This window comes from Aythya ferina (genome assembly GCF_964211825.1).
Source record: "Aythya ferina genome assembly, chromosome: 4".
In the NCBI taxonomy this organism is placed as follows: Eukaryota; Metazoa; Chordata; class Aves; order Anseriformes; family Anatidae; genus Aythya; species Aythya ferina.
The window spans coordinates 42,328,228-42,341,101 of NC_140300.1; the positions used below are offsets into that span (position 1 = coordinate 42,328,228).

Genomic DNA, 12,874 nt, shown 5'->3' on the forward strand with positions numbered 1-12,874 from the left:
TACTTTCCTACTTTACCTGACAGTAAAATTTACTGAAATGCAACTTACGTTCCATCTAAAGGAAAAAGGTGACCAATTATTCTCTATTGAAAAGGGTACCTTCTGGCTCCGAAGCCTGAAACACAGACTGTCTTCTCCTTGTGAAACACAAGTTCCTCCAGGGACGTTTTTCCTGACTTCTTTCTCTTTAAGAATTAAAGGCCAATTTTGAAAACATTTAGTATAGAACAAACTCCTAGCATGTCCACAGCTCTGAAATGTTCAGTCAAATCAATAAGAGAGCACATAAAATAATAGATTTTCCCTAAACACGTTCTCCACTTCAGACTCACGCATCTGAATATCATTCTCACAGCAATAATCTGACAATGAAAAAGAAACCACAGTAAACACGTTCTGCATTAGATATGGATTTCAATTAGAATATTTTTAAGAAATGTTCACAAATCTCTAGGACGACCAATTTCACGTTAATAATCAAGAAATGCAGTAACATTCATACTTCACAAGCATTGACTAGTTAGACATCATATGCTACTCTGAAAGGAAGGTCACCAATCACTTATTGGTGCTATTTAACAGATGGTTAAAGGCAGAGAAGTTAAGAGCTGAATTTTCTAACATGCTGGGTGCTTGTGACCCTCAGTGAATTTAAACCAGAACTACAGATATTTAGCAGGCCTGAAAAAACACACCAAATGAGATTTGCCAAGGTAATTTGTCAGCAAATATCAAAGCCTGGAAAACAAGTTCTCACTCCCAATCCCAGATTTTAATAATTAAACAGCAAAACCCCTCTCTTTTTCTTTTCTCTGACTGCTTTCCCTCTTCCCTCTATCATGCACCTCTTTTCTTATCCAAAGAGTCAAGAAATTACAAGTTAAGAAGTTGCAATGTTTTTCTCCCTGCAATTCAATGACTTAGCAGACCCAAGGCAAAGGTTTCTTAGCCCATCAAAGGAGCAGCTGCCGCTGCTGGTGCTTGCTGCTCAATTACCTGACAGCTTCATAAGAAAATCTGATGCCATCTTGACAGAGATGTCTTGGCTGAATAGTGCTGATGCCGTATTGGCCACAAAGTCAGAGGATTCTTTCAGCTTTGTGTTGTTGGGGGCTCTGTCAACAGTGCTAAGAGCAAAAGGTGCAGCTGAGATGCCATTGTCATCTTTGGGCTCTTCTTTCACTAGTAAAGGTGGAACTCCTCCACTAGCCTGCCCAGCCACATCAGGCGTTTTAGATACAGATGCTGATCCCATAAGGTCAGGTCCAACTCCTTCCCTCTGTGGTCCCGAGCAGGAGTCACTATTTAGCTGTGGTGACCCCTTCACCTCAGTTTCTGGTATTTCCTCCTTCACTTTGGATTCTGTCCTGAGGAAATGCTGATGGCAACGCATATGGAGTTTCAGGCTGAAGTGGCGGGAGGAAGTAAAAGGGCATAGCTGGCATTGAAAGGTCTCACCCCTGTCTTGGTGCTGATGAACCTGGTTCAAGAGGTGAAAGATAAAAGCATGTATTAAGCAGAGCAGTTTACTAGCATTACAGAAATCTCAGCTCAACGCGCCTGACACCGCTTTAAAAAAAAAAAAAAAAAAGAAAATTTAACTAATGAATGAACTCTGCATTCGGAGCACTTGGAAGGAGGTCAGGTACTATGAACAGTAGGATTCTTTCACACATAAGTCAACATAAACATCAGACTCAACTGAAAAAAATAAATCAGAAACATCTGCTCTGTGGCATGGAAGTGATGAAGTCTGCTTTGGGTGAAACAGTTTTTCTGACCTGATCCTGATGACCTGTCAGTGTGCAAAAAAAAGGTTTCCAAGCTATAACTAGCAGCTTCCTTGATTAAAAACAAAACTAAACAAAGGAACTCCACAAGAACCTATTTATTATATGTCCTGCTAAGCACAATCATTCTGTGCAACCTCATAAATAATTGTTCAGAGCAGCCCAGCAAAACATCAACCTGCATAGCGACGTCCATCATCAATTTACGAACTATTAGGGTAAAGACACAACACCTGGCAATACCAACGTGCTATTGAAGCAGTTCCTTGCAAATTAATTCTCCCAGAAAATAAACAGCTTTGTTATCATAAACTACAAACAGGAGAGATGGTGTTTGACAGCTAATTCTGTCAGTCAGTGATTGCAGTTAATCCTACTGTCCTCATATTTGGACTGCACGCTCTTTCTCACAGAGACTGCGTGCTCCAGTACGACTATATAACATCTAGCATCCCCAGGCCTAACCCTGATTATGTTTTGAAAGGCACTCTATCCATCCGTCCATCGGCAGTGGTTTACATATTATCTACCTGAGCAGACACACTCATTAATATAAACTATGTACACACGTTATACAATTTCTTGATTAACACAGTACTCATGAAAGGAAAGGAATAATTGAGCTCAGCATAATAATCACAGGTGTATTAAAAAGTTTTGTCTCCATAGCTTCACAAATAAATTTTAAATCTTGACAGTAGCACTCAGGGCTACTCCCTCCAGAAAGACCAGCAAATGCATACGTTTGCTCCTTACTAATTGATGACCACGTGATTAAGACAAATTGGCACCAGATTGAGCTCCACACATTCGTTTTCACTTGTGACTTGAGTTGGCTGGAAACATTGCACTGAGCCAGATTTTTGTTGGAAAAAGGCAATTTGTTGAACGTAAAATATTTCACCTGAAACACGGAGGGGTTCAATGAACTCTTGGCAAAGCAGGCGTCATTCCCCCACCCTACTGAGAGGCACCCTATCCCCAGCTCCCTGGGCTTGGCTCAGAAGCAGCCACCTGTGCCAGGAAATCATGGCTTGCTGCTGAAGCCTGGGAGCCCAAAAGCCACGAAGGAATTCAGTCACAAGCTCCTATCCAGCATCCCCAGCTCGACGTGCATCGCACCTGAACTCAGGTCTGCAAAAACGTGATGCTGGTAGACCTCCCTCTTGCAGCCCTTTTTGCATTCAGTGAAAACACATTTCCACCAGCGCTGCCTAACTTTTTATTCAATGGTTCTTCAAGGGCTCTGGAGATTAGGTGCTAAATAAACAGATAGCAAAAGAGAATTTCTCTTGGCCAGCCGCTTCCCAGAATTACATTCTCGGCATTGTATAAGCCTGACATTTACAGACAAATTCTGGAATCTCAAAATTGCAACTCACAACAACAAAAAATTAAAGCTAATGCTAGCCTAAGACAATTTTAAAGCAATAACCTTGCAGAAGAAGAGAAGCACAATAAATTCTAAGTATTAATAGGTTACAGCGGAAATGCCAACCAGGTCGTCTATCTCCATGGCTGGAAACTGGCTGGTCTGGGCGCGCAGCAGTATGCAAGCTATTTCCTCCATGAAGAGCACCGAGAGGTACTAATGGCAGCAGGCACTCTCACCATGGCAACTTTCTCTCTTACACCCACTGAGATCCTGTGTGCCAGAGTTTGTCTCCAGGATCCCCACCAATCAACATTTCCCTGCCTACATATTCAGCCGCTTCTTCCAGAGGCCCCGTACCGCAGCCATCCCTGCGATGCCTTCTGAAGGCTGTCACTGCTGCAGACGGGTGGCAAAGTCTGTGTGGGAGCCCTCCCTCTCCTCCCAGGAGCACGGCACGCCACCCCTGCGGTACCTTTGGAGAATGGGGGGCTGATTCATCTGACTTGGATTTCTCTCCAGTCCAAAGACAATAGCAATATCACCAATGGATTTCTCCTCAATTAAAGCCTTTTTACAACTTGCAGCCAAGGAATGACAGAATTAAAACCCAGGGAATGGCTCGTACAGTGTGCTAGTGCTACCCAAACCATCAGGCGTCCTCTTCAGACTCAGTTAGGCTGCTGCTGCTGGTGGCGGCGCTACTGCAATGGGGGACGGATAACCTCTGGCAAGGACAAACGCAGAGCCTGACCCGGCTCCTATTCCCTGGTGACAGCAAGAACCACAGGCAAGAAGAGATGAGAGGGCAGCTGGAAAGTTTTCTCCAGAGTCCCACTCTGAGCCTGGCTGCTGACAGATTTGGATCTCTCTGAATTATGCTGCAACAAACCAGAGCACATAAAGAAAGGCTCTTCCAAAATCCCATAAAACCATGCTCTGACTTATGTCAAAAACATTGAAGGACTTCTCCTTCTGAGTTTCTTTCATTTAACTGTGGATATTCTCCTTGACAGTGCAAAGTATACTTTTTTTTTTTTTTTTAAATATTACAGTCTTCCCAGTCTCAAATGGTGTTTTGCAGTTCTACAATTTTTGCTGTGTGCACTTCATATGAAGTACACAGTAAGTTTCAGCCGAGCTACGTGCTTCCTACAAACTTTAGACACAGTTCGAGGACTTGGGTACAATATATCTATTGGTTCTTTTTGTTCGTTTCTTTCTTTCATTTTCTCTTGCTGCCTCCTCATTGGCACATAACAAGAAAGACAAAAAAGAGTCAGTTCAATTTTCTTTTCTACCACGTGCATTATTTTGATCACACCTAAACCAAGCGGTTCCATTCTTTGCAATTTCTTTCTTCAAAGGAGTTCTTGCCATCCCACTACTCATTTCCATTGCCAGCTTTTCAAACCCCTTTTAATCCCAATGTATCTTTTTGATGCACAGTGTGCATCAGAAACGAATATCAGAAGTGGCAGCACAGCATATGTTTGTAATAGCATTGTAATATTTTCAGTGTTATTTTTGTTCTGTTCTGCACACATTTGAATACCTAACGTGCTTTTTAACCACTACTGCACATGCAAAGAAAAGGTTTTCATTGAACTGTCTACAATGATACCCAGATATTTTCCCTGAGTAGTTACAGTTCATTATATTAAAGACAGTCAGGTGCATGATTAGTTTAGGCTGCTGTTTCCAAGGTGCACTACCTTGTATTTGTCAACAGTAACTTCGTTTGGCCTTGCATTTATCTGTCAGCTAGCCTCTTTTTGTTCTCTTTCAAGTTTTGCCTTTTCTAATCTTGATTTGTGTACACAAGGTTGTATTGTCTACAGTTCTCTTACCCACAGACATTATTTTGTGCACATCATATTTTCTAAACTACACACCACTCTTCGCAATGGAACACCCCTCTGTTAGCCTTTTGTCATGTTTAACATTGCTAATTTCTTCCTACCCTTTGTTTTATCATCTCTTGGTGAATTTCTAATTTGCTATAGTACATCACATCGCCTAATTTATTTGGCAGCTTCTCAGTGAGCAGCTTTGCCAAAGGCTTTCTTAAAGGCCAAATAAATTTCAACTGATTCTCAAGTCCATGATTTTCTTGACATGCTCAAAACATCTTAGTAGAAGAACACATGATTTTCTTTTACAGAAGCCACGTGTCCCTATCATATCACATCATCCTATATTTCGTTACATTTTTTGTCGACATACTGCCGTTCCTGGTATCACAAGCAGTTTGTTAAATCATCTTTTCATACTTAAAAGCAACATCCTGGCAGATTTACCAGCCAGTTTAAGTGGTGTGACCCCACCTAACACTGAACAAGGGGAAGCAGGGATGAGAGGAACAACGACACAGACTACTCCTGCAATTTTGTAGAACCAACGAGGTAGATCTTCTCTTGCCCACTTCCGTAAAGTTGGGGTAATGCTGCTTGCACAGACTCTCCCTTCTAGTTAAGAAGCACAGGAAGGGAAAGTTTGGCATTCCTCTTTCCTTTGCAGGACTCTGCAGGTTTTATTGGGTTTGTTGTTGTCTGTGAGTTTTTGTTTGTTTGTTTTGCTTTTGCTTCATTTTTTTTTTCCACACTCAAAATAAAGGGGAAAATAAAGAGGACATTCATCCCTAAGCAAAATTAGCACATACAGGGTGTAATTGCATGTGTCTGAATTTTGTTTGCTTCTGGCTACTCACTCTGACTTACTCTCGTTGACATAATTATCAAGTTTTTCTTTGCCCACTGTAGGTTGTTTTTTTTTTTCTCACCAACTTTTGTTTGACGTGGATTAACATGAGGAGCATCTGTTTACGAACTACTACAATCAACAATTACGACAACCTGACGTTTATACATACTTGCCTCCTCACCTATTCCCCCCTGCTTTTTTTAATCTTGTAGTAAAAAGCCTACTGAGACTGCATCCAGACACACTTGAGAGATCTTTATTTTGCATTTATCACGTGCCCTCTACCATTTCCTTTCACGCTTTCTGATAAACTCCTTCATTTTTAAAATCTTGTACTTTCAGAAGTTTAGTGCCACAGTGCTGGTTTTGGTATGATCCTTCGCCTCAGGACATATACACTATTTACATAGCGTTTTCTTTTTGAAACTGGTTCCTTGCTTTGCTTAAAAAGCAAAGGAGAAGAACAGCCTCTCTGCAGGACTGGACTACCTGTTCAAAAACTTTGTTTCCAGATTTAAGGTATACGTGTTTTTCCTGTCGTATTCTTGTACCATATACAAAGAGTGATGAGATTAAAGGGTAGGTATTTGAAGTCACTTGTACGTATCTGAGACTCGAGGCACAGATTTCACTTGTTGAAAAGAAATGCAAGTTTGTAGTACCACCCATCAGCTGAGGTGAGGTAATGGAAGCACAGGAGCCTCCCCTGGCTCTTTAAGGTTAGATTAAACAAAACTAAACAAAAAACTCTCGTAAAACACAGCCAGCCTCCTCCCCCAGCATGGTGAAGATGCTTTGAAGTAACCTGTTCTGTACTTCCACCAAAACGGACCATAAATGCTTATGTGGTTTTCTGAACTTTGCTGAGGGATAAAGAGGAAGAGGCAAATCACTATGGTAAGTACCTAGATACATTCTTCAGAGCCTTTTCTTACCCCTGCTATCGTGTAATGAACAGCCTCCCTCTGATCCGCAGGCTGATTAGAACCCGCTGAATACGACACGGAAGTATTAATCTAAGATCTCACTACGTGGTCCTTCTTCACAGGCTACAGTGGCACGAAGATGCTGCAGCTGAGCACCATGTGACCTGCCTGCCACTGCATCTGCCTCTTCTGTTAAGCTTAATCTTCAATTTCTTCATTTTTGGTCTTACCATCATGCTTCAGCACAAGTTCATAACACTAAACTTCTTTTCCACTGCTAGAAGAGCTGGCTCAACCGTTTCTGCATTATGTCTATATAGCAGCACAAGGAACATTTATAGATATTATTTTTGGCCATATGCTCCTCTTCCTCATTCCCCCTTCCAAGTACTCAGGCTAATATCCTGTTGCTTTCTTGGAACATATCCGTATGATCTCACAGCCTGTCCTTCCACCAATTGCTGAGGAAGATATGTGCATGATCCAAAGATATCAATTGGCCAAAATCTGACTGATGCTTGTGGTATTGCTCTGAGGTAAATTTAATCCCTACTTCCCTACCAGGAAAAACAGAAAAGCCTGAAAACATCTTGCTGAATTACACCACCCCTTTCTGTTGCTTTCTGCAGCTTCAGAAGCAGTACATAAGATATCCTTTCACTCAAGAAGAAAATAACATGTTCAAACTGAGTATGTGTTTAGATATACGGAGAGGAGGTCTCAAGCACAGCCCTTGCTGCCTGCCTGGACAGGACACCTCTGTTACCCAGTCATTTTCTTCAGCTTCACTTTCAGCATTCTCTGGGCCCCTGGAAACCACACTATGGTACCAGAATCAAGTCCTCAGATGCTACCCTCAGATTCTTGTGAAGAAGGACCAAAACTTGTGGTTATGCAAGTACTATAATTTGTCTCCAAAATAGACTAATAAAATTCTGTACTGCGTCTATTTTAGGATTTTTCTAAGGTGCCTATCACTGTGGAATCTGAATGCCATATAACAATTATAGATAACACAATGTGCCTTAAAAGGCAAGCTACTCCGTCTCCCTTGTTCATTTTGTGCCTGCGTGGAAACTTTTCTTTTGCTTCCCTTCTTGCCTTTCACTTCCTCGCCTCCAGTTGTGAGTTGGTCCTGGCAAAGTGCCCTTACTGAAAGAAAGCTTTCATCGACACGGTGGGTAGCACATGTAGATCTGAATACGGTCAGGGCTGGAATCGCTCCAGCTCTCTCTATTAAGATATTCTCTAGCAGGGGACAAGACACCAAAAATATTGGCAATGTATTCTTGGCCAATCAGTTCGAGTTTACCATAAAATAACTTATTATTTAGATAGTTAATCACTACCCTAAAGATACACACAATAAGGAAGCCCCAAGTTGACACTCACACAAACCACTAATGGAAATCAAAACTCTAAACTAACAGCTTCAATGGAAAATGCCCACAAGAACCCAGAAAAAAAGAGGAGGTACTCCAGCCCAGAGCTATGCTGCCTTGGAGGAAACATGGACAATGCTATCAGATTTTGAAGACCACAGCTGGACAAAACACCTCAACAGGTTTTGCCTGCCATCCTGATCAATGGACCATAAAACCTGAAAATTGAAGAGCAGCATAAAGAAAGCCAGCTTAGCTTGTGATAGCATCCTAGAGTAAAAATTGACTTATAGGAACAAACACCAGCCTAGTACCATAATTTTGCAGTCTTGACCAGCCGCTACAGTCAGCTCATGGGGAGGAAGAGAAGAGAGCTACAGGCAGCTCTGCTCTGCCTTCATAGGCAGTGTTTCTATGAATGGCCTACTCAACTAAGACAATTATATGAAAGCCACTGAAATTAAGGGAAAACATTATCTTGCTGATTCTCACACTTGTGATTTTATGCACCTATCCGGAAGACTATAATAAAAATAAAAGACCAAATACTGGGCAACTAGTTTTATAAAACAATCTTAAGACAACATGGACTTAGTTAACGAAGGGGTTTATGTTAGGAGCACACAAGGGCTTCAGATAGCAACGTGACAGCACTCAGAGACAGTGAAAAAGTGCCTCATTTTCTCCAACATCCTATTTATGAGCTCCTATGGAAATTACCATGTGAAAAAGGAAGGAATAGGCCTTCAACCTGTAAAAAAATAATTCCAAAAAGGCACAAAAAGCAGAGATCAAGAATTTCTGCAGGGAATAATAGGGATGTCTGTCACAAAGCAGGGCACAACAACAGGTTTCCACCAAGGAATAGCAAGCTTTTAGGCGGTTCATGCCTCTGTGCAGGTTGTCAACAACTGAAAATAAAAAACCTTTCCTATTATGCTTAGTTCCTCTTCCTTCACGTCTTCTACTTCGGAGGGTCATCTGAGCCCTCCAGTCAACATCAAACACCAAGTCCTGAAAGAAGTAGTTGCAAATACCAAACCTATTTGTACTTGACAAGGACCAGCACAATACACTAAGGATGTCTGGGAACAGTGCACTGATTCGCACTAGGAGAGGTAAGGGGTGAGCCTCTGACTTTGGGGGAATGTTTTCAGACCTAGCAAGGACCTGAAATTCAACAAGATCTGCTGTTGTGATCAATGGAATCATCTGAATTTACACTTAAGTGAATAGTCACTCAAGTCTAAACAAAGTGAGACTCCTGTTTAGTGATCTCAGATGTTGCAATAGCTTATATAAAAGCTGAACCAACTTTCCTGTGCCCCTCAACACCACTCTGGTACTCTTACACGCATTTGCCCCAATAAAAAAAATATTAACCATTATTATGGTTCACTGTTATTATCACAGCCTGAGTACATTAACCAAGGTAACACTTTACCCTTCAGCGTCTTCACCCATGGATTAATGGGTCAGGTACCAATTTTTACTTCACCAAGCATGCCCTACATTATACAAAACCAGACACTTCCTATCTTGCAGCCATGCAGTACTTTGGCTAAATTCAGCTAAAGAAACTTCAGTTTCTTTACATTTTTGTATTTCTCCATACCAACATGAATGTTGCTTCCTTCAAATGGTCACTCTCAGTTTGAATCTAAAGCATAGGCTGAGTTAAAAACATTTTTTGAACTTAGTAGAAACATTCAAAACCAAAACATTACAGAATAACCTGTTTTTCACTCTGCTTTGGATACTTCACTTCTGAAGCACCTGCAGTTAAAAATCACAGCATGAAAAAAGTTCAAACCGCAGAGCAGCAGGCCAAGTTGGTGTGCTCTCTTAGTGCAATGCAACGCCAGGCAGATCCCAGCTCGCAGCCAGAAAGCAGCACTGCTATGTTTGCATGGTGTCGCATCTCAGCTACCACCCCTGCCTCCGGTGGTTCCAGGTCCCAAACTCAAACCATCACAGACAGCTTGTGCTGCACCTTGTGCATGTAACCCAGGGCGGCTTCCACATGACATAAAATGGCAAGGCAAGGAAAATATTTTATTTCTTTACCTCTTTATGGTGCCTTTACTTAAATAAACACATAATTAGTAGTACAAACAGTGAAATTTTCTTCTTGCAGATGCCACTGAAATAGGTTTGTTGTGCTATCATTTTTTGATTGACACCTCAAGTGTTTTGAATGTTAGTAAACACTTCCCTTACCTTCATGTGTGATTTGAGATTGTCCTTGCGGGCACAGCGAAATGGACAGAGTGGACACTGATGACTTTTCAAACCTGTATGAATCACCATGTGCCGTTTCCAGTAACTCTTCCTCTTGATAACCAAACCACAGATCGGACACTGGAAAGGTTTTCCTCCTTCTTCTTCTGAGGCTTAGCAGAAGGGGGAACAAAAAGAGAGGATCCTTTACAGCCACTTGTCGAACACTTTCCCCTTGTAAACATACTCAAGATACCATTTTTCAATGCTAGTATTTCATCTGCAAAGAGACACATCAGTTAAACAACAATATGTACCAGAAATTTCAGTTCCTCCCCGTGCATGTCTCTTTTCCCGTTAATCTAGTTATTCTCCCTCTAAGAAAGGTCACCATAATTTATAAAGGTTAATGCCTCAAACATCCTTTGGCTAATCAGTAGGGGATGCTACTCTGTCTCACCTGGTCCTAATGCTCCTTATAATTTAACTGAACTGAGATGGATGTCTCTCATAATCATCACTTTGCAGCCTCATTTCCTATCAAATGCCAGTGTTAGTAGCGTATGGAAAATATGCTCAACTGTGTTCCAAAATGATCCATTCCCATATCTGATCGATCGCCAGGTGGATATGGAGGATAGAAAACAGGAGAATTCACAGCTTAACTGCCAAGCATGCCGGTATTGCATATCAGATATATTTAACTCCAGAAGTGAATGATTTCATAACCCCTGCTGCTGAACTTGTTTAGCTACGGCTCGAGCAGATGCTGCCGCAACTTCAGCCATCAGGGGTCCTAGAATCATGGGCTTCCTTGTACTCCTCTACTTACCAGGGCATTAAATCCACTGCCTTCCCAAATGTTTTCACTCTGCTTTACTGCCCAATTCACCTACGATAAGAAAAGGATTTGGTGGCCTTTGTCAAGCAAATATGGTTACACTACTGAGCGTGGAACCATCTCAAGGTTGATGGAAAGAGAAATTCCTTGCTGCTGACTATACACAACCATCCATCCATTCATTCTCTCACCACAATTTCCTCTGCTTATTGTAAAGGTCTAGCATTATTGCAGAATTGGAAGCCCTTTTTCCTCAATATAAAAGACAGACTGTTTTCAAATATCCAGAGCTCAGCGATGCCTACCCTGCTATTTGGAACTCCTCTCAAAATATTTCATCTCATTATTATCAGTTATTTCATACTGATAAGAATAGAGCAAACACCAAATTCCCTCCATGAGGAACTAAGTGATAAAAACCACCAGAAAGATTTATCCTATCCTAAAAAAAAAAAATTCTTGCTATTAGGTAGGAAACACAGACACTGCAATTCCACTGATCACTTACTCATTATGTAAGCACAGAAAAGGACAGGCTGCCAAAGCAGGCACTTCTGCAGGTTCAGAATGTCTACTTGTGAAATTTTCTATCACACTCACCGCATTATCAAATTGTTCCCCTCTGACTTTCTATGCAGGAAGCCAAATTCAATGCTATAGTTACTTGTGTTTCACTTTTTTATTATCTTCACTTACACAAAAGGCAGCAGAAAGACAATCCACAGAAAAATATATTGGTAGCACTTTTTACCTACCGTTTCTTTTCCTTCTATTATATCTTTTCCCCAGCCTCTGGTTATCACAAATGATCCACAAAAGAAACGTGTAACAACCTTTCTATTACCCATTTTCCACATCATTAAAAATAAATCTGCAAACAAGACCAATCAATAGCAATTTAGCACTTTGCAAAATACGCAAAGAACTGGACCGAATGCCTGGGACTTCATCAGTAACAATGCCAATTAATGGTACGCAGGATTTACATCAACCCCCTCCAAAGCTCAACCACATTAGTACATTACTACGCTACACAAATCTTAATGTAAGAAAAAAAGGGGGGTTCAGCTTTCCTTCCTTTATATTGACCTGTATTTTATGCCACATGCTGTCAATTAATCGGAAGAAGTGATTATACTGAGGACAGAATCAGCCAGTGTTTTCCCCAAAAATGTTGGGAACAGAATTGCAAGCATTGCAGGCAAAAAGTTATTACCAAGCAAGTATTTGGTCAGTATAAAAAAAGAAAGGTGGGCTTCCACCCACAGTCTTTCAGAAATACCATCAGAATTTTAGCAGAGATGACAGACTTCCTTTAAGTTTGACCCCAAACCCACGAGCATTTAATGAAGTTGGCAAAACTAATAATGTCATTAAAAGTTAGCCTTCTCTGTGCCACTTCAGCAGAACCTGTGCAAGCCAGGCTGAAGTCCACCCAGCCCAACTTGTGGTATTAGAGGTGACGATGTTGTGATAAGCCACAGCTCCAGCGTGCCGCCTGCATAACTCTGACCCAAATGCTCAACAAGGTGGGCAAAGGAGCAGCGTGCATACGAGCCTCCACCTTTGCTGCTCCTTGCTTGTCAACATCTAATTAATCTCGCAGCGTATTGATCTTATAACCAAAGCTAGATGTTGCT

General features: G+C 41.4%; 1 protein-coding gene across 6 annotated transcripts in view; it reads right to left on the reverse strand.

Annotated features, from left to right (window-relative positions):
• ZNF827 (zinc finger protein 827) overlaps nucleotides 1-12,874 on the reverse strand; it is a 125,319-nt gene that overhangs the window by 62,065 nt on the left and 50,380 nt on the right. For all 6 annotated transcript variants that reach the window (XR_014692862.1, XM_084518649.1, XM_084518648.1 and 3 more), the window contains 2 exons: nucleotides 10,394-10,566; nucleotides 997-1,480 (listed from right to left, as the gene is read on the reverse strand). Coding sequence is in view for 5 of the 6 variants with exons in the window: in XM_084518649.1 (XP_084374775.1) it covers nucleotides 997-1,480; nucleotides 10,394-10,566 (657 nt within the window). In the remaining variant the exon portion in view is untranslated. The remainder of the gene's footprint in view (nucleotides 1-996; nucleotides 1,481-10,393; nucleotides 10,567-12,874) is intronic.